Here is a 19,886-nt window from a genome sequence, read left to right as displayed (position 1 = left end):
TTCCTCTGTGAAACAGCTTTGGAAAAAGGTGTTTAGTATTTCAGCTTTACGCGTGTCATCCTCTGTTTCAATGCCATCATCATCCCGTAGTGTCTGGATATGCTGTTTCGAGCCACTTACTGATTTAACGTAAGACCAGAACTTCCTAGGATTTTCTGTCAAGTCGGTACATAGAATTTTACTTTCGAATTCAATGAACGCTTCACGCATAGCCCTCCTTACGCTAACTTTGACATCGTTTAGCTTCTGTTTGTCTGAGAGGTTTTGGCTGCGTTTAAACTTGGAGTGGAGCTCTCTTTGCTTTCGCAGTAGTTTCCTAACTTTGTTGTTGTACCACGGTGGGTTTTTCCCGTCCCTCACAGTTTTACTCGGCACGTACCTGTCTAAAACGCATTTTACGATTGCCTTGAACTTTTTCCATAAACACTCAACATTGTCAGTGTCGGAACAGAAATTTTCGATTTGATCTGTTAGGTAGTCTGAAATCTGCCTTCTATTACTCTTGCTAAACAGATAAACCTTCCTCCCTTTTTTTATATTCCTATTAACTTCCATATTCAGGGATGCTGTAACGGCCTTATGATCACTGATTCCCTGTTCTGTACATACAGAGTCGAAAAGTTCGGGTCTGTTTGTTATCAGTAGGTCCAATATGTTACCTCCACGAGTCGGTTCTCTGTTTAATTGCTCGAGGTAATTTTCGGATAGTGCACTCAGTATAATGTCACTCGATGCTCTGTCCCTACCACCCGTCCTAAACATCTGAGTGTCCCAGTCTATATCTGGTAAATTGAAATCTCCACCTAAGACTATAACATGCTGAGAAAATTTATGTGAAATGTATTCCAAATTTTCTCTCAGTTGTTCTGCCACTAATGCTGCTGAGTCGGGAGGTCGGTAAAAGGAGCCAATTATTAACCTAGTTCGGTTGTTGAGTGTAACCTCCACCCATAATAATTCACAGGAACTATCCACTTCTACTTCACTACAGGATAAACTACTACTAACAGCGATGAACACTCCACCACCGGTTGCATGCAATCTATCCTTTCTAAACACCGTCTGTACCTTTGTAAAAATTTCGGCAGAATTTATCTCTGGCTTAAGCCAGCTTTCTGTACCTATAACGATTTCAGCTTCGGTGCTTTCTATCAGCGCTTGAAGTTCCGGTACTTTACCAACGCAGCTTCGACAGTTGACAATTACAATACCGATTGCTGCTTGGTCCCCGCATGTCCTGACTTTGCCCCGCACCCGTTGAGGCTGTTGCCCTTTCTGTACTTGCCCAAGGCCATCTAACCTAAAAAACCGCCCAGCCCATGCCACACAACCCCTGCTACCCGTGTAGCCGCTTGTTGCGTGTAGTGGACTCCTGACCTATCCAGCGGAACCCGAAACCCCACCACCCTATGGCGCAAGTCGAGGAATCTGCAGCCCACACGGTCGCAGAACCGTCTCAGCCTCTGATTCAGACCCTCCACTCGGCTCTGTACCAAAGGTCCGCAGTCAGTCCTGTCGACGATGCTGCAGATGGTGAGCTCTGCTTTCATCCCGCTAGCGAGACTGGCAGTCTTCACCAAATCAGATAGCCGCCGGAAGCCAGAGAGGATTTCCTCCGATCCAAAGCGACACACATCATTGGTGCCGACATGAGCGACCACCTGCAGATGGGTGCATCCTGTACCCTTCATGGCATCCGGAAGGACCCTTTCCACATCTGGAATGACTCCCCCCGGTATGCACACGGAGTTCACATAACAAGTAAGGAATATCTCTGAAATGTCACTAAGGATGTGTGATATTATATAACTCACAGTACCTACAAAAGCTTATTGACAGCATGCCTCAAGTTTGTGAGGCAGTCATCAAATTCAGTTGACAAGACTTTGATGAAAGTAAAATATGTATTTTCAGTTTAAGTGCATATAATTATGTTTTTGGAGAAATTAAGTTTTGCTTGTGTTCATTTTTGATATATCAGGTAATAGTCATGGTTATTGAATTTAATGATTGGTACTGTAGCACTACAGTCTATGTGAATATGCTATGATAAATATTTGCCATCAGTGTGGACAGAGACCATTAACAGGAAACAAAGTTGCAAGTATGTTGTGAAAAGTGCAGTAACCATGTCTGCAATATGAGAATTAATGAGTGTCACACTGGTCAGCCCAGATATAGACACTTGTGGTTACAATGCAGCCACAGCAGCTATCAAAAACTGAATTTACTTTCTCATTGGGCCTCGTACGACATGTCTCAAAAAAGAAATAAACAACATAGTTTTCATCACTGGCTACTCTTAACACTCCCGTAGTAAAAAAAATCTGCTTTGGAGAAGTGATGATCATAAAACATTCACAGAAAAAAGTCAGTTTTAAGAAATTATTTGTTAACTTTACAGAGCCATTTTCATAAGTCACCTGTTTCTCTGTAAGCTAAGAATTTTCCTTACCCAAGAACTAAAATAAAATTTACAAAACATGTGGGAACTGCCTATTTGTTTAATTGAATAGAATATTAATGTCAACTTTTTTAAGTCACATTATGGTAGCATCCTGGACTACTTTCCTTGTTCTTGCAATTTCGGTGTATTCACACAATGAAAACTGGAAAGTGCTTACACTATGGCTATAGTACAACTAGAGACAATAATATCTCAAATAAAAGAATGGTTGTCACTACAATGAATTGCACTAATACAATTATTAAAATCACTCACGAAGGGACAGAGGTGAGGTACAAAATAAGGCGCTTGTATTCTTCATCACCCAAGCCGCAGAAATTACCCAGATCAGGAAAGACAATAATTGGACACCCATCACGTGACTTTCCTCCTGAAACAGAGAGAGAGACTATCTATTTAAAAGTCCCTTTTGAATAGAAGTAGATGTCAACCAAAAGTGATTACAGCAATTTTTAAATTTGAGAATTGTTGTCTGTCATCAGCAAAACTGCTCAAAAGCAAGTATTTCACACCTGAGTGTCTGGAAATGTGTGTAGGCTTAGATTCAAGGGGAGCAGCGAATGAAAGAATAAGCCTGAAAAAATAAAACACTTTGCTCTTAATTAAATACAAAATAACAGCCAAAATAAAGCTTGTCTTTTTGAAAGTGTACATGTGTGAAATCACAATCTGCTGCAGGACAAAACACAATACGTTGCTGTTCTGACCACTGCACTGTAACATGCCTGGCTGTTCCTTAGCTTACTGCTCCAGTCTGCCCCTCTGTGATGGCAGACGTCTTGAAGTCGCAAGAGGACTGGTCAGTATTCAAGGATACAAAATGATATTTGTTTTAAGTAAAATGACAATCTAGCACAAAACCAATCAGTAGTTCTGCTGAAAATTGGACGTTACAATATTTGCGTCATCACTATAAGAACAATTTTCTCTGCCTTATTAAGAAAAAGCAAATCAATAAAACACAGGACAGATAATAAAATACAATGTAAGAACAGAAAAACACTCATAGTTCAAAGCCAGCACTTCGTAACAAACACAGTAATAAAAAGGTCAAGATTTTGTTATCAAACTATCAAACTTTTATCCTTTCTCAGAGCTAACAAGAGCAGAAACAGACCAAATACCAACCCCTTCACACATCAATAGTAATCTTTCTCCAAGCAGACATCACATAACATGAAACATGATCACACAATTATTAACTGCAAGTTGAGTCCTAAAACCTTAGTTCATTGAAAATATTTAAATTTTCATCTTACATAAATCACATTAAATTCTTGTTGGTCCTATTTTTCATTTAATTATTTTATTATGCTGTTAGTATGCTCAATGAAAAGGTTCTTGTGGAATGCACATGGAGATAACAACTCAGTTTTACTTACCCAGGTATACTCATACATTACTGAATACCTATAATTTAAGGAATAAAGGTAACAATTCACCAAATATCTGAGATACTGAAAGAAAGATTTAACAACAGCGAACTTCACTGAAGTAGTAGGAAAAGCAACTTGTTCTGATGCCCACCATTTCATTTGTCTCCCAACGCCTTCTACTGGCAGGTCAATAAGTTCAATTTCTCATGAGTGAGTTGGGTCTGCAATTTATTGGTTAGTTAGTGTATCTGATACTTTCTAAATGATTAATGGAAAATCTCATATAAAGATGTGAAACAAATACTAACAAAGAGATAGAGGGGCTGGCAAGTACTTACCTCAGCTCAGTACAGCCGATAGATACACAAAAAACAGAACCAAAATTTACGTTCCTAGCTTTCGGAACAAATGTTCCTTCATCAGGGAGGAGAGAGGGGAAAGAAAGGGAAGAAGGGAAAGTAGATTCAGTTACTCACAACCCAGGTTATGAAGCAACAGGGAAAGGAAAACAGGGAGGGTAGCAAGGATGGAGGCATGGTTGTCAGAGGGAAGCCAAAGATATTCTACTGTAAGTACTGTGCCAGCTTCAAACCAAAGAGGATGCATACAGCTGCCGTTGACATTGTATTCCTTATTGACTTCACAACCGTAAGACTGGAACTCTTGAGGCATTATCCCATTGTAATCGAAGAAAACAGTGAGAATAACCTTCACATGTGATTAAACTCGTCGAACGTTTTTGTCTCTTCAGACAGTTTCCAATGGGATGACTGGGCCTTGGTTTTGACGTCATACCTCCACGCAGCACATCATCACATCTGCAGTTCACGGTGTGATCACACAGTAGGGTAAGTGAACAAACTCTTTGTTTCTACACTGTGCAAGGGGGATGGGGTTTAGGCGAGAAACTCATTGAAATTTGAAGGCTATATTAATGGAGCCATTAGAACCGGCTGACATGTCACAATTTTGAGGTAATACCGGGGAATCGTATTTGCAGCCCATAAGGTGTTCCCATTGTAATTGCTAGGGCACACTGCACTTTGTGCTGGGTTGAGGCAACAGGCTGATTCATTTGTCACCAGTATGCCTATATGGCTAGGCAATGCACTGAATCAAGATGGCTCACAATGAGGTGTAGAGTATAAATTAATGTTTCACAGTTGTGAGAGAATAAGCTATTGTTGATTTATAATGTGTTATACTTATTTGTGCAGTGGAGATGCAGGTTCCACAATGACAGAGTCTGGTATAGGGTTTTGCCCAGCAAGAGGTATTGCAGTTGAGTCAGAATTCCTAGAGCAAATTTTGGAAACAGACAGAGCCAGCTGTCGCCAATTTAGTCACTGTTTTTTGGCACATCAATTGAGAATGTAATGTCTTTTTTGAGCGATCTGTAATCATCATAAAACATTGGAGGATGGTCAGATGATCAGTTATTGCAAGTAGCAAAATTATGGTTGTTTCAGGAGGTAAAAACTTTTGTCAGATGTAGAGAGAGGATGAGAAATGCACGGACATTTGATCATTTGAAACAAGGCCTCCTACAACAGTATTAAAAACACAACAGTTCAAAGTTCTTCCACAAACAGTTAAGTGGCACTGTGAGACAGGGTGGCGTATTGAGACAGTATAAAGTTTTTCGGTTGGGATACATTAAATTAATGGGCAAACATATGAGTTGGGGGACAGTGACAAAGCAAATAGGATTACACTCCATGAAGCCGAACACAGGGCACAAAATGCCTTCCTGAGGAGCCTGATGTCCAATACGTCAAGAAGCGTTTGTACAGGTACATTGAAAGATATGTACGTTGCTGTCTGAATGGCTAAAGAATTTAAAGAAATTAACTTTGGCAACAGGGGTTCATGATAACTGAGAAGTTTTTCTACTAATGTGAGATGTGATGGGTGTGGATGGGCACAGCTTGTCCAGAGGCAATGTTGGTAGCCTCAATGGGGTAAGAATGGTATGGATGGACATCATCAATGAGACTGAAGGGTTAATGATGGCCAAAAGACTAGGGGGAAGTGGACAGATGTTGAAAGCTAGAGGGACCCTGAAGTCCATTGGGCAACTTCCTCTTTAAATTTTCATGCTACAGATACGTAAGCAGAGGTTGAATGTGGTATAGTAGGAATTGTGGAAGGCAGAGAACAGAAGTTTTAGTTGGACGCAAGAGGGGGGGAGGGGGGGGGTAATGGCCTCAAGTCGGAATCTTGTAGGTCAGAAGTGACTGACTCAGTTGAGCTGTAAGTTGTATGAGGTGGGAGATGGTTAAGACATTAGATTCAGTGAGATTGAATTTTCAGGTTGGGGTGGTTTAGTTTAAGTAATGTGTGCAAGTAGTACCTTGTGTAAGCAAAGGTTACTGTATGATCTTGGGATTAGACTTTCTGTTAGAGTATTATGCCAAAATTGACCTTCGGCAATGTATAGCAGAACTTAGAGAGACAACATTCCAGCTAGAAAGAACTATCGCCAATGACGTATTGAGGCAAGGTTCATCTGTCTTAAGGGGCAAACCAGTTAAGCTGCAAACAAAAACGCTACTGCTTGATTCACATGATATTGTGCCAGAAAACACTGGAAAGCTACTTTGCATGAATGTAGAACCAGAGCAGCCTGTTGATATGTTCTGTATAGTAGATTCACTGCAGGAGGTGATGGTGACAATGTTTGGTTGGTGGGGCATTCAACTGCAGGTCATCAGCACCCGTACATATTCCCAATCTGTAAACAGTCCAATCTAGCCACTTTCATAAATGATGATGGAATGATGAGGACAACACAAATGCCCAGTCTCCAGGCAGGGAAAATCCCCAACCCGGCCAGGAATTGAACCCGGTACCCTGTGATCCAGAGGTAGCAATGATAGGACGAGGTACAGTGTGGGGATTCTTATGATGAACATGTTGATGGAGATACACATACATTTAAAAGAATACATTTTAGACATGAGTGAGTATGTTTAAATGTTCTGTAATTTTACACAGGTCAAACACAAGTACTTTGGGTATGTAACTACCCATGCATTGAAACCCTATCCAAACAAGCTGGTATTAACATCGCTGCAGAATATGTGGTGGTGTGGATGGTTGGATTTCCATTTTAGTCTATTAATTTTTATCATAATATATATAGTCACTCACATAATAAGGGCCTGTAAACTACTGACAAATGTAACCTGAAAATAGTGGCAAATTGGTAACCTTTAGCCTGCATTCCACTTATTGATATTATCTGCTCTCCAAAGTTGAAAAGGAACTCTTAATTGATACCGTGGGGTACTGAGGAAGTAGATACTGAAATCATTTAACTACTTTTACAAGAAAAAATCCAAATATTCAAACAGTTTTTGTATCACACACACCGCACCTAATACAGTTCAGGAACAGATCCTATTCACAGTTCTACAAATTATGTCTCTATAAAACATCAGCTGGACTAACCCTAGACAATTTAGCTTCCCTAGAACTGGAAGGTTTAATGCTCTACTTGCTATGTGGATTTTAATATGAGCAGTACCAATAAGGACACAAAAACTCGCTACATAGCAATGGATGAGGCAAATGTTTATCTAATGTTCACACAAAAACTTCAGTTCAAGTATGACCATGGTCTTTCTCATGATAACAAAGTTCTGTTGTAATAGCCAGTCAAGGCCCTTGCACACAGTTGCAACTACCATCACAAATGAATACATCATGTAATCCTAACACTGATACTTGTTCCCTGGCTGACTGCAATATACTGCTGGCTGGTTGTTGGAGATTAAGGGACCAAACTGTGAGGTCATCAGACCCTTCATCCTATATCTACTGAACCAGAAATAACCCTCTGGAGGAGGATATAAAAAGCAACTCCTGGGAAGACCAGTTGTAAGCAAGATACAATAGGACAAAGATAAAATCAGGGAGAAATAGGAGAGGAGTGAGAGGGGGTAAGATGGGCGAGCCACTCTGTGCAGAACGCAGCTGGAGGTCCCTAGAGCATGGTATGCGGTGGGAGAGACATCCTCTGCATCCCACTAGCACCACCTCACATTATGTTAGCTCAAGAAAATGAGCAACACAGACAAGATGATGAAAATTAAGAAAGGACAAAACATTGAAAACACCAAATGTAAAAGAATAAGGAGAATAAAAAGGTGGGAAGGATAGGGGTCAGGCCAGACTGCTGGGCAAGGGCCATCACAGGTCCCCTGCACCACAGCAGGTGGTCAATGAGGCCAAAGTGCCCCACCTTATATAAATAAGTAGAAACTTTCTTCGCGAGTGAAACATAAACCAGGTCAGCCACTTTGGCATCATCCACCAGCACCAGAAACAGCATCTCAGGAAGTTTAATATATTGCATTAAAACAGCCAAATTTGGGCAGTCTATTAGACTGTGGGCAACCATCATGCAGGTACAACATCAGCAATAAGGTGGGTCTTCATGTCAGAGTGTGTGGCTGTGGGTCAGCCAAGTGTGGCCAATGTGTAGCCAACAAATGACAGTGGATTCCTTGCGGGAAGTGTGAAGGGAAGACAGCCACACTGTCATGGTCTTCTTTATTGCCCTCAGGTTGTTTGGGGAGACCAGAGCAAACCATTCTGAGTTCCAGACACCAAACAATTCATGCGCAGAGTTGACCGAAGGTCCATTTCTGTGTCCCATTTGAAAATTCAGCATCCTGGTAGCTAACTTTGCAGAGCAGTCAGCATGTTCATTACCTGAGATCCCAACATGGCCAGGGGTTCAAACAAAGACAACTGGCTGTCTAGCTTGATGGAGGTCAGATAGAAGATCCTGGATCATCATGACTAATGGGTGGTGTGAATAGCACTGCTCTGCAGCCTAAAGGCTGCTCATGAAGTCACTACAGATTAGAAATATCTTGCCAGTGCGTAAACAAGCGTGACAAAGGGCTCGTTTGATGGCCACCAATTTGGCAGTGGAGACACTGAATACACCTTGGCAAAGAGCGTAGTTCACTGCACATTGTATGTGTGTGTGCAAAACCGGTTTGTCCATCAGACATTGACCCATCAGTGGATACCGCTTCCAAACCTGAAAATTCATCAAGGATAGCCAGTAACACATGGCAAAACACCAGGGGGTCAACTGAATCTTTCAGCACAAAGGATAAATCAAGACAAAACAGAGATTGGAGTATATCCATGCGGGCGTACGCGATTGCTCCCTGACAAGAGATGACAGTGGGGGAATTTGAGTTCAGAGCAGACACACTATAGTCGAGTTGCAATTCTGACCCCAGTCCTGGATCTCTGTTGTGAGGGGTGGATCTCCAACTTGGAAAAAGGACAAGGTAGTTTGGATGCTTTAGGGAGCCACAAACATGTATAGCGTAACTGAGTAGCTTTTGTAGGCACCTCATCTGTAGAGGTGGAACCCCATCCTCCACAATTAGGCTGTACACAGGGCTAATTCAAAAGGACAATGTTGCAAATTGGATCCCATAGTGGTGTATTGGGTCCAGTGACTGCAATGCTGAGGGTGATGCCAAATTGTATGCCAGACTCCCATAATCAAGGTGGGACAGGATCAGGGCTTGTGTAAAACTGCACAATGCTAGTGCAATCTGCATCCCAGCTGCTGTTTCTGAGGCAGCGAAGTGCATTAAGGCATAGCCAGCACATCTGCTTAGGTTGACAAAGATGGAGAAGCCATCAGCCAGGCATTGAAGAGCACTCCCAAAAAGTTACAAGTCTTCACCACATTGAGTAATTGGTCACCAAGATAAGGCTCTGATTGTGGATGAACAGTCCAATAGCGACAGAAATGCAAGGCACGAGTTTTGGTGCCGGAAAACTGAAAGTAGTTGTTGCTGGCTCAAAATCTTGTTGTGTCTAGGAGTACATCTCGCTGCTGAAAATTTTGATTTAACGTTGCGGGTTCTTGTTGCGCTAAATAACTGATGAAGATTTGCATGTTGCTACAAGTATCTTTCTGTTTTATCCCAGTCTTCTAAATCACACTGACTTTACAATTTCCCCATTTAAAAAACCAATAATTACATTGTTGTTGACAAGTTTAACAAAATATGTGTGTTTCCATCAGAGGCATGCCCACCACTACTTAACATTCTGCAGTAGTCACAATTTCCAAAGAGTTCACAAGGCAAAAGAGTTTACAAACTTTCTCCACAGGGGAAGAATCTTTACCATCATTATTTCACAAATAAATCTAGAAACAAATTTAATAATTAGCGTTAGATTGCACAATTAATAAAATGAATTTCAAGAATTCCAGAAGTTTTGTAGTTTCGATTATTCTTGAAAGAAGAGTAATTTTAACTGTTAGTACATATCGATTGTAACAGATTAATTTCTTTTTTATACGTTTTATAGCTTGAAATATAATACATCATATAAAAAATCATATGAATTCTTTCAGTGAAACAGCTGAGATAACGTCTATCGAAAGAAGAATTGGTAGTATAAATGAAAAGGGGTATCTCTATAAAGAAAAAGGTAATGTTAGAGGAGGAGGATTCATTATAGGGTCCCTGACAGTACCTTTCGAATGGCACACTATAGTTGGCATGCAGCAACACCCACACTAGAGGAGCAATAGTAAAAGCAAAAATAATCAGCATACAAGGAAGGTGATACTGAAGAACCCTACAGTCGCTGCTAGACCACCAACTCAAAAGAAGAAAGTGTGGTGTGACAAGAGGTTCTGGACAAGAGGTTCTGGGTTTCAGAAACGTCACTCGAATGTAAGGCTACGAGGATGTGGTGTTGCTATTTGATGTCATAAGCCTTTTGTACGTTGAAGAAGGCTACAATATGGCTGTGATGTCAATCAAAAGCTGTCCAAGATGGCAAACTCTAGGTAAACCAAAATATCAACAGTGGAACAGCCTTGCGGAAAACTGTCCTAGGACTGAGCCAGATGGCCCAGAGACTCAAGGAGCCAACACAGCTACTGGCTCACAATGTGTTTGAGCAACTTACAGAGAACATTGGTGAGGCTAATAGAACAATTGGTTTCCATCTGTAGAGGATGTTTGTCCAGTTTCAGTACCAGGACGATGGAGCTTTCTCACAATTGGAAAGGGAACTCACCCTTGTTCCAGGTACAGCTGAAGATAGTAAGGATATGACGCTGTCTGCTGACAGATCATCATCATCATCATCATCATCATCATCATCATCATTGTCCTGTTAAGGATTAGGCAGTTGCCTGTTCTGAACTCTCATACAAAATCATTCCCACCTTTTTCTAGATCTTCCAATATCTCTTTTCCCATTCAGCTTCTAGTTCAGGATCTTTTGAGGAATTTTGTGACCTGGCAATCTCATGAGGTGATGTTTCCAATCTTCAGGATATTTTTGGATTTTTTTCGATTCCTGCTGAAAATATTTAATTCTGTTCTAATATCTTTGTTTCTACTCATATAGCTGTTTTTGGGCAGCCCTTCGTTCATCATAGCTACCTCGTGTCTGCTGTTCAAATTTTATTTCCACATTTTCTTTCTTTTACTAGAAATTTTAAAGTTGTACTTCTTGCAAATTTTGTTCAGCTGGTATATTAATCTTTGGAGGTCATCTTCATTCTTTAGAATAACAACAACTCCATCAGCAAACAAAAGTACACACTGGTGTTCCTCATTCGTTATCTTAATTCCTTTGTTTACTTTATTTCCATTTGTGAAGAATGAAGTCAACATAAATATTAAAAAGGGTATGTGATACGCCACACCCTTGTCTAACGCCTTGGTTAATAATCATTTCTTATAATCAATTCCAACCTGTGTTTATTACAGTGCGTGCAGCTTTGTAAAGACTTTTCACTACCTCTATTAAGTGATAAGGAAATCTACATTCAGACATAATCTTCCATAGGCTATCATGGCTCACAAAGTAGAAAAAACTTCTCAAGGTCAATAAAGGTCATATGGATTCTACTTTAAATTCTCTGTTTTTCTACGATGTTTTTAATTACAAACACATTGTCTGTGTATGAATGACGTGATCTAAATCCATTTTGCTCTTCAGGAATAATAGCTTCTGTGGTATTCTTCATGTGGTTACTGGTGATCTTTGCATATAGTTTGTAGCCAATGTTTAGAAGACATATGCCATGATAGTTTTTGCAGTCACTATGTTTCCCGTTTTGAAAAAGAGAGATTACTTCTGCTGTATACCAAGGGTCTGGGAACTTGCAGTTCGACCAACGTTCATTTATTAGTTGTAAAAGTCTTATCTAGTGGTAATCCTACCTAACTGGTTAGCTCTGCATTTATTCCATCTAGTCCAATAGCTTTTCTGTTCTTCAGACCTTTAAAAGCCAGTTGTAGTTCATCCATAGTAATTGGATCTACTGTTGCATGTACATACTTTCTTCAGAGTCATCTTCGTCCTTCTATGTACACCACAAATCTGAATAATGATTTAGCCATTGTTCACTGGGTATAATGTTCAGAAAGGCAGTGTCTTTTTTTTTTTTTTTGGCTTGTTGAGGGCTTTCATGATCTTGTGTGCACACTGCTGTCTATCATGTACATCATGTTCTAAGAGACACTTATGAATGAGTCCCACGACCCTTGGTGTGCTTTTTGTGCTGTTCGTGTTGTAGCATTCCTAGCATTCCTTTTTATTTTATATATTTCCCAGCTGTCTGATGTTTTTTGTCTGTAGAAACTTCATATCGGCTATTTGTTTTTCTTTAATGGTTTCTTTAATTTTTGTATACCAAATTATGAGTCTCTTTTTCCCCATCTGTTTTCTTCCATTTACCAAGTGCTTCTGAGGCTGCTTCAATGATGCAGGTTTTGATATTATTCCATTCTATATCGATGTCTTTGTTGACTGGTAGTGAAGCAAGCTTTTCTTGGAGTCTGTACAGATAAAGTTTCCTAATACTATATTCTGACAGAAGATGTACTATGAACAACTCTTGTTGTGGCTTCTTTTGGAGTTTCTTTGTCTTCTTCCATTTTGATAGTAACCATATCTTACTGCTTAGAAGGAATTGGTCACTACCTACAGTTCCTGGCCAAATTATTAGACACACTGCACATTTTTAATGTTATTTGTAATAATTACGTGTTGAGTACAATATTTAATGCAATTAATTGGAAAATTTATGACAGTTATTCAGGGCACTTATTACATTGTTGAATTTTGTATCTATTGTTGCTACATGTCATTGGATTGTTGACCAATTGTAGGTATCAATGAGCAGAGTAGAGTGCACAGGAAAGGACCTGTTCTGTGGCGTTCTCATGTGTAACTGGTGTAATACTTTGTTCGCTTTGATTATCAATTTCGTAATATTGACATCATAACTGATTTTTTAACAGCCAGATATTACTAACTGTGACCTTTAAAAATGGGTAAAGGAGGGGAAATTTCACTACATAAAAAAGCTGAGGTCAAACCTCTCGTTAATACGAAAATGTATTCCAACCGGGAAATTTCACAAAGGTTGGAAACGTCAGAACCTAGCGTGAGGCGTATAAAGAAGAAAATTGATTCAGATGAAGAATCGAGCCCCAAAGGGAAGAATAAATGTGTAATAAAACCAATTTCACACCAAGGTCAGAAAGATTTCTCAAAAGAATTTGCATAGAAAAAAGAATTGCAGAAACAAAACAGATAAAATCTCAACTGGAAGAGGTTAATGTGAATACATTTGAACACACTGTTCGCAGAAAGTTGAAGTATATTGATTTCAAGGTCTGTCAACCAGCTAGAAAGCCAAAGTTAACAACTACAATGAATGTAAAGTGTCTGAAGTGGGCTAAACAGTGTGTGATAAGGATGCAGACTTCTGGAGATTGGTAATTTAACTTTAAGATTATTATTTACAATATGATATAATCTATGAACATTTACTCATAGTATATTAATTATGTTTCTTGATTATTACAGACATGCTTCAGCGATGAAAGCATGATTGAAATTTTAACTAACAAATCTCAGTACGTGGGCCATCAAACAGGAGAAAAATTTCATCCAGTCTGCATTATTCAGACCTTAAAACACACAACTAAGGTGATGATTTGGTCTGTCATCTGTGGCACGGGTACAGGACATCTTTACATGGTTAAAGGCATAATGAGGCAAGACCAGTACAAGGAAGTCCTGCAAAATCGGTTAATACCACAGCTCAGAGAATGGTTCCCAAATGGGGAACCATTTATCTTTATGCACAATGGAGCTCCCTGTCACACAGCCAGGTCAGTTAAATCCTTTATGATGGAACAAACTATCCCTCTGTTAGACAGGCCACGTAATAGTCCCGACCCGAGCCCCATAGAAAATGTATGGGAACTAATGAAGAGGGAGATGGCAAAAGATGTCATCACAAGAAAAACACAGCTCTTAGAGAAGATCATCCATGTGTGGTATTATCATCCACAAATGCAGGACACAATACAGTCCTGCATCGACAGCACGCCAGCACGCCACATTGTATTAAGGCTCTCATAGCTGCAAAAGTTGGCTCAACAAGGTATTAAAACTAATGTTTTCACTTTCACAATATTTTAATTTTTGTCGTAATTATTGAAACAAAATATTTTCAACAAATACTACATTTTGTTTATTTGTTATATCACTTTAGTTATGAAGTAGACTACACATAATCATTTTATCACAATTTATGTATTGAAAAAACAAATTTCGTTAAACAAAAATCATAATCTGGTTAAAAACTGTAGTTTGTCTAATAAATTGGCCAGGGACTGTGTGCAACTTACTCTATAAATACATGTACCTTGCACAAGACTCTTCATTTTATCATTATTTAGTATGTAATCAATCACAGACCTTAATCCTCGTGCACTCCATGTAAACTTGTGAATGTCTTTCCTTCTATAAAATGTGTTAATAATTTTAAAATTGTTGAAGGAGGCAAACTGACATAGTTCATGTCCTTATTATTAAGGGCCTTTTCTCCAAATAGTTCTCCTATTCCTGGTACTGGTAGATTTCCAATTGTTGCCTTAAAATCGCCAGTGATGACAACATGATCTGTTTTGTTGTTATTGTTAACTTTTTTCTGAAGATCATGATAACAAGTATTAGTATCATCCTTCCTTCCCTCTTCTGGGCTGTAGACACGTATAACTGTTAGATGACGTCTTGGAATTTGAAATCTGACTGTCATTATTCTTTCATTTATGAATCTGTATTCACAAATATTTCCATTTATCATTAACTAAAATCGATACTCCAGCACTGGCTCATTTTCTTTGTGGGATGCCACTGTAAGCCATCCAGTAGTCTGTCAAATCTTTTGTTCCTTTTAGTTTTTCTTAGTTTCTGCTATTATTGCAATGTCCACTTTCCTCTCTTTGAGTAAGTTATTTAACTTGCTTTCTTTGTTGGTTATTCCTCGAATGTTGTTGACCCCGTCCTGTATCCAAGGCTGTTTGTGAGTTTGACACTGATACAAGTTTGGGCATTTGGGTGTGGATGGGATCTAGCCCTGGAGCTTTATCAGGGAAAAGGGCTAGGGCACTAAAGAATTCCCACTCACTGATGGAGCATTATAGGGCTCCAGGTGGTGTGTATTGAAAGATAAGTGCAATCACTCCATTCTCTCTTTAAGGACAAGAAAGGCAGATTGTTAGTTCTCAGATGCAGAGGCTCGAGCATAATACAGAACAAAATGTTCAGCTACGGCATCTGGGTCATTGAAAACAGCACCAATCAAGGAAATGACAAGTGCACCTGCACAGGACTGGTATACATACAGGCATCTGATCATCCAGACCTGTGGAGGTGGTGTACATGTTCCAGTGGTTGAAACATAACATTCCCAGCACTCTTGCTTCTGTTATTTTACTAAGTGGCAGATCTGGGCACAGAGCCATTTAAAGGTAATGATGTGCTCGATCGATGGATGCTGCTTACGGTGCTGGACAGCCTGCTTACACTCTCTAATGGCCTCAGCAATTTCCGAGGTCCACCAAGGTAGTACCTTCTGATAGGGTGATCTCGAAGGATACGAGATTCTGTACAGCCTTGTCAATGCCTCAATTTATTGGAGAGCTCAGAACAACAGTAGAGATGAAAGCATCCCAGTCAGCATTGTGTACACCCCATCTAGGTGGGCACCCAGGGTGGTAACACTGAGGGAGGGACAGGAGGACTGGATAGTGGTCACTAACACACAGGTAATCGTGGACCCTCCGGTGGATGGATGGGAGAAGAGCAGGGCTATGACCGAGTAAGTTCCATGTGCCACAGTGAAGTGTTTGGAGGCACCAGTATTCAAGAGAAAGAGGTAGAGATCTGTCAGTAAATTTTCCATGTCTTTATCATGGCTCGTGATCATGGATCCATCCCACGAAAGGTTGTGGACATTGAAACCACCCAAGATTAGGAAAGGTGGGTGGAGTTGAGAAACCAATGCAGACAATAAGTTCTGAGGCTCTCCATCATCAGGAGGGAGATAAACATTACAGGTGGTAAAATCCCGAAATGCCCTTACTCAAACAGCCACAGCTTCACAAGTTATATCAAAAATTATCCAGAGCACTTTTTCAGACATTTACAACTGTCATAATAAATTTGCCAGTTTACTTTAAATATTATTGAACCAGAATAGGTTGAGAAATGAAGATCTGACTCAAAATTATTAGTGCAATTTCTGATGAAGAGCTTCTCAGGTGATATTTTGTCAGTTTTTATCCAAATCTACTTTATACTTTACACTACATCTGACAATTTTAGATTTTCGTGCTGATATTGTAATGAACAGACTAAACGATAAACTGGGTAAAACAGATGAACCATTCCCTAAAACTATTACACTTAATATTATCTGTCACAGAGCGATGATGATGATCTGTAGGCCTCTGGTCCCAAATACTTTGTATCCAGAAATGGATGAAATAAGTGCCTTTTTAAAATTGTCACAGTTCTCACATTAATGTTCATGTACAGTAGTTTCATTGATAGGATACAGGAAAATTACCCAGGAACTTACCCACAAATTGTCTCTCGATAGACTACTTACAAAATTTCATGTACCGGTATTAAGTGAAAAATCTAAGAATATATTACAGTTCCCTACAGTTCTTGCAGTGATCATGAAGATAACACTGATTAATTACAGCTTGCCAGCAGCATTTAACAAGTCATTTTTCCCTCACTCCATACCTTAATATATAGTAAAATTGGAAGTACTCTCTACAATCTCCTTCACAGTAATAATGGCTCAAGTTTCTGAACTGATGGCAGTGGTGACCTTGAAAAAGCCAATAATGTCTCAAGTTTCAGGACTGACGGTAGTGGTTGCAGTATAACACACAAATCAGCTCGATAACATCGCCTGGTGAGGATCATAATGAGCAGGGAGTGAGGAGGGAGAGAGCGGGGGGGGGGGAATGGGTGCAGGAACGATGCAGGTTGAGGTGGAAATAAACGCACACTACACGATCCCAACACAGATGATATCAGCATTCCTTCAGCGTCGTCCAGTTGACTGGTGCAGCCTCTGCACCAGTCACCGGTTGAACATATGGCAAAGTTACTTCAACATCATTGAGCAGTACTGCCATTGCCAGACACTACAGCCAGTCTCCAAGGATCTGGCGTTCAACATGGAACCTGTCCACTTCCCACTAATGTCACACAGCACTGGTGTATCTCAGTTGCCCAGCTTGGCCTTGTAGCACCAAGCTAACAAGACGACTTGTGTCAGCAATGTCTTTGCTGCCACCAGCCACCACTGTCTCAGAGTACAGCTAGGGATGTCACAGGGTGTCTGTTACTCACAAACAGTTCCTGGGCTACTGTAAAAAGAATGTTCCTTTTAACTAGGCATCATAGACTCTGCTCTCGCTGCTGTATTGGACAAACTGTACTGCAGTTTCCCACATATGTAACTATGCAGCCAGAACCATTCAGCAGATGACATAGGAATCACAAGTGGCTATGTCACAACACTAATAAGACTATATATAAAAACAAAGATGAGGTGACTTACCGAACAAAAGCGCTGGCAGGTCGATAGACACACAAACAAACACAAACATACACACAAAATTCAAGCTTTCGCAACAAACTGTTGCCTCATCAGGAAAGAGGGAAGGAGAGGGGAAGACGAAAGGAAGTGGGTTTTAAGGGAGAGGGTAAGGAGTCATTCCAATCCCGGGAGCGGAAAGACTTACCTTAGGGGGAAAAAAGGACAGGTATACACTCGCACACACGCACATATCCATCCACACATACAGACACAAGCAGACAACACTAATAAGACTAACTAGACATTGCAGTCTGACAGCCCATGTGACTGTCAATGTGACCTTTGTTTGTGAATGTCCGCACAAAAAGACATGTTACACACTTAAGTTGCTCCTAAACCCACACAATTCTGCTGGGAACTGTTTGACAGTTTCCCAGGAGAGATCTGGAAACAATAATGCTGTTAAGTACTGCCAGTTCAAACAAACACATTGGTATGCATTGTTTTATCTAAAAAAAATAGAGAGAGATATCATTTGGATCTTGTGGCTACTTTTCATTGACAACTTCCTCCTTTCTCCATATTCCCCTATTCCCCTGCAGTTGCAAGTCAGTTTTTTATGTGACCCTAGATTAACCATCATGCTCTTAGGTGAAGATATATATATATTAATACCATGAAAATTATTTATTATTATACAACTTACCAGTTATAATGGCAAATTTTGCATGAAGCAGATCAACAACATCTCGGACTGCCAGTTCATTTGTCTCCATTACATCATCTGCAAAAATGTTGCTACAGTTAACAAAATTACTGGAAATCTCCATGTAAAAAATAATTAATAAATCAAACAATTACGAATAAATGATAATGCACACTTGAAGTATAAAATTGTTTTTAATTTCCATTCTTGTCCCAAAGGCTAGCACAATGATGGGAAAAAAGGTCAACACCAAAAAATAATTACTCTAGAGTAATAACATTTTGGGACTACATTTGTCTAGATAACATATTTAAGTGATTAACACTGCAGCATCACAATTTATTGTAAGCGCAAGATAAATCATTGCAAATGTGAAATGCTGGTACATTAATAACCAGTGTGACCTCCAAAACGTTGAATGCAAGCATGCAAACATGCATGCATTGTGTTGTATAGGTGCCGAATGTCAGTTTGTGAGATAGAGTTCCATGCTTGTTGCATTTGGTCAGCCAATACAGGGACAAATCATGCTGACTGCTGATGACGCAGGAGTTGTCATTCGATGATGTACCTTATGTGCTTGATTGGAGACAGATCTGGTGATCGAGCAGACCAAGCCAACATGTTGACACTCTGAAGAGCACGTTGGGTTATAACAGCAATATGTGGGCAAGCATTATGCGGTTGGAAAACACCCCCTGGATTGCTGTTTATGAATGCCGTCCAGAGTCTGGTCTTGTGATTGTACATTCTCAAGACCACCACTGCCAGCAATCATTTACAGTGGCTACATTCCTGCCAAGTCTTTCTGCAGTATCACAGAAGGGAAAGCTAGCTTCTTGCAGCCCTACTAAATGACCTCATTCAAACTCAGTGAAGTGTTAATAATGGCATCTTTGTCACCTTAAAGGGATTCTTGACCAACATCAACTCCTCATGATCGTTACCTGGTTTGCATCCTCATAGTGGTGGTATTATTAGGACCACTCTTATGTGACTGGCACAAAATCTGAATAGACTTCATCTTTCAGATTTAGAAACACGCCGACCAATTTTTGTTTATTCCACACAACTACCTTTTGGTGTTGTAATTTTTACCCCTTAGTGTATTACAAGACTTCATTATCTGGGGAAATACTAAAGAGGAAACTTGAAAATCAATTATATCATTTGTATGTCCCTTTTTCAGTGACTTTTTCTTATAATTGTTATGGAAAGAGATAGTTCACCACAATCTGTACTATACAGAAGAGATTACAAATACACAAAACTCATCCCCGATATCAATAAGAAAAACAACAGCATTCATAACATTCCATACTGTTATGACAAGGACAGCAAAACAACAAGTTGTTTTTTATGATTTTTGTTTGTTTTGGAATACGCCTTCATAAACTCTGA

At 39.8% G+C, this 19,886-nt stretch overlaps 1 protein-coding gene across 1 annotated transcript in view; it reads right to left on the bottom strand.

The window, feature by feature from the left end:
• The window catches only part of LOC126470487 (guanine nucleotide exchange factor DBS-like), a 234,674-nt gene that overhangs the window by 177,578 nt on the left and 37,210 nt on the right, over positions 1-19,886 (bottom strand). The window contains exons 2-3 of the mRNA XM_050098360.1: positions 18,486-18,563; positions 2,723-2,837 (exon numbers count right to left, since the gene is read on the bottom strand). Of these exons, the coding sequence (XP_049954317.1) occupies positions 2,723-2,837; positions 18,486-18,555 (185 nt within the window). The 5' untranslated portion in view covers positions 18,556-18,563. The remainder of the gene's footprint in view (positions 1-2,722; positions 2,838-18,485; positions 18,564-19,886) is intronic.

The sequence above is a fragment of the Schistocerca serialis genome, chromosome 1 (assembly GCF_023864345.2).
Source record: "Schistocerca serialis cubense isolate TAMUIC-IGC-003099 chromosome 1, iqSchSeri2.2, whole genome shotgun sequence".
In the NCBI taxonomy this organism is placed as follows: Eukaryota; Metazoa; Arthropoda; class Insecta; order Orthoptera; family Acrididae; genus Schistocerca; species Schistocerca serialis.
Note: the sequence above shows the minus strand (reverse complement) of the source record. Positions and strands in the feature narration are given on the sequence as shown.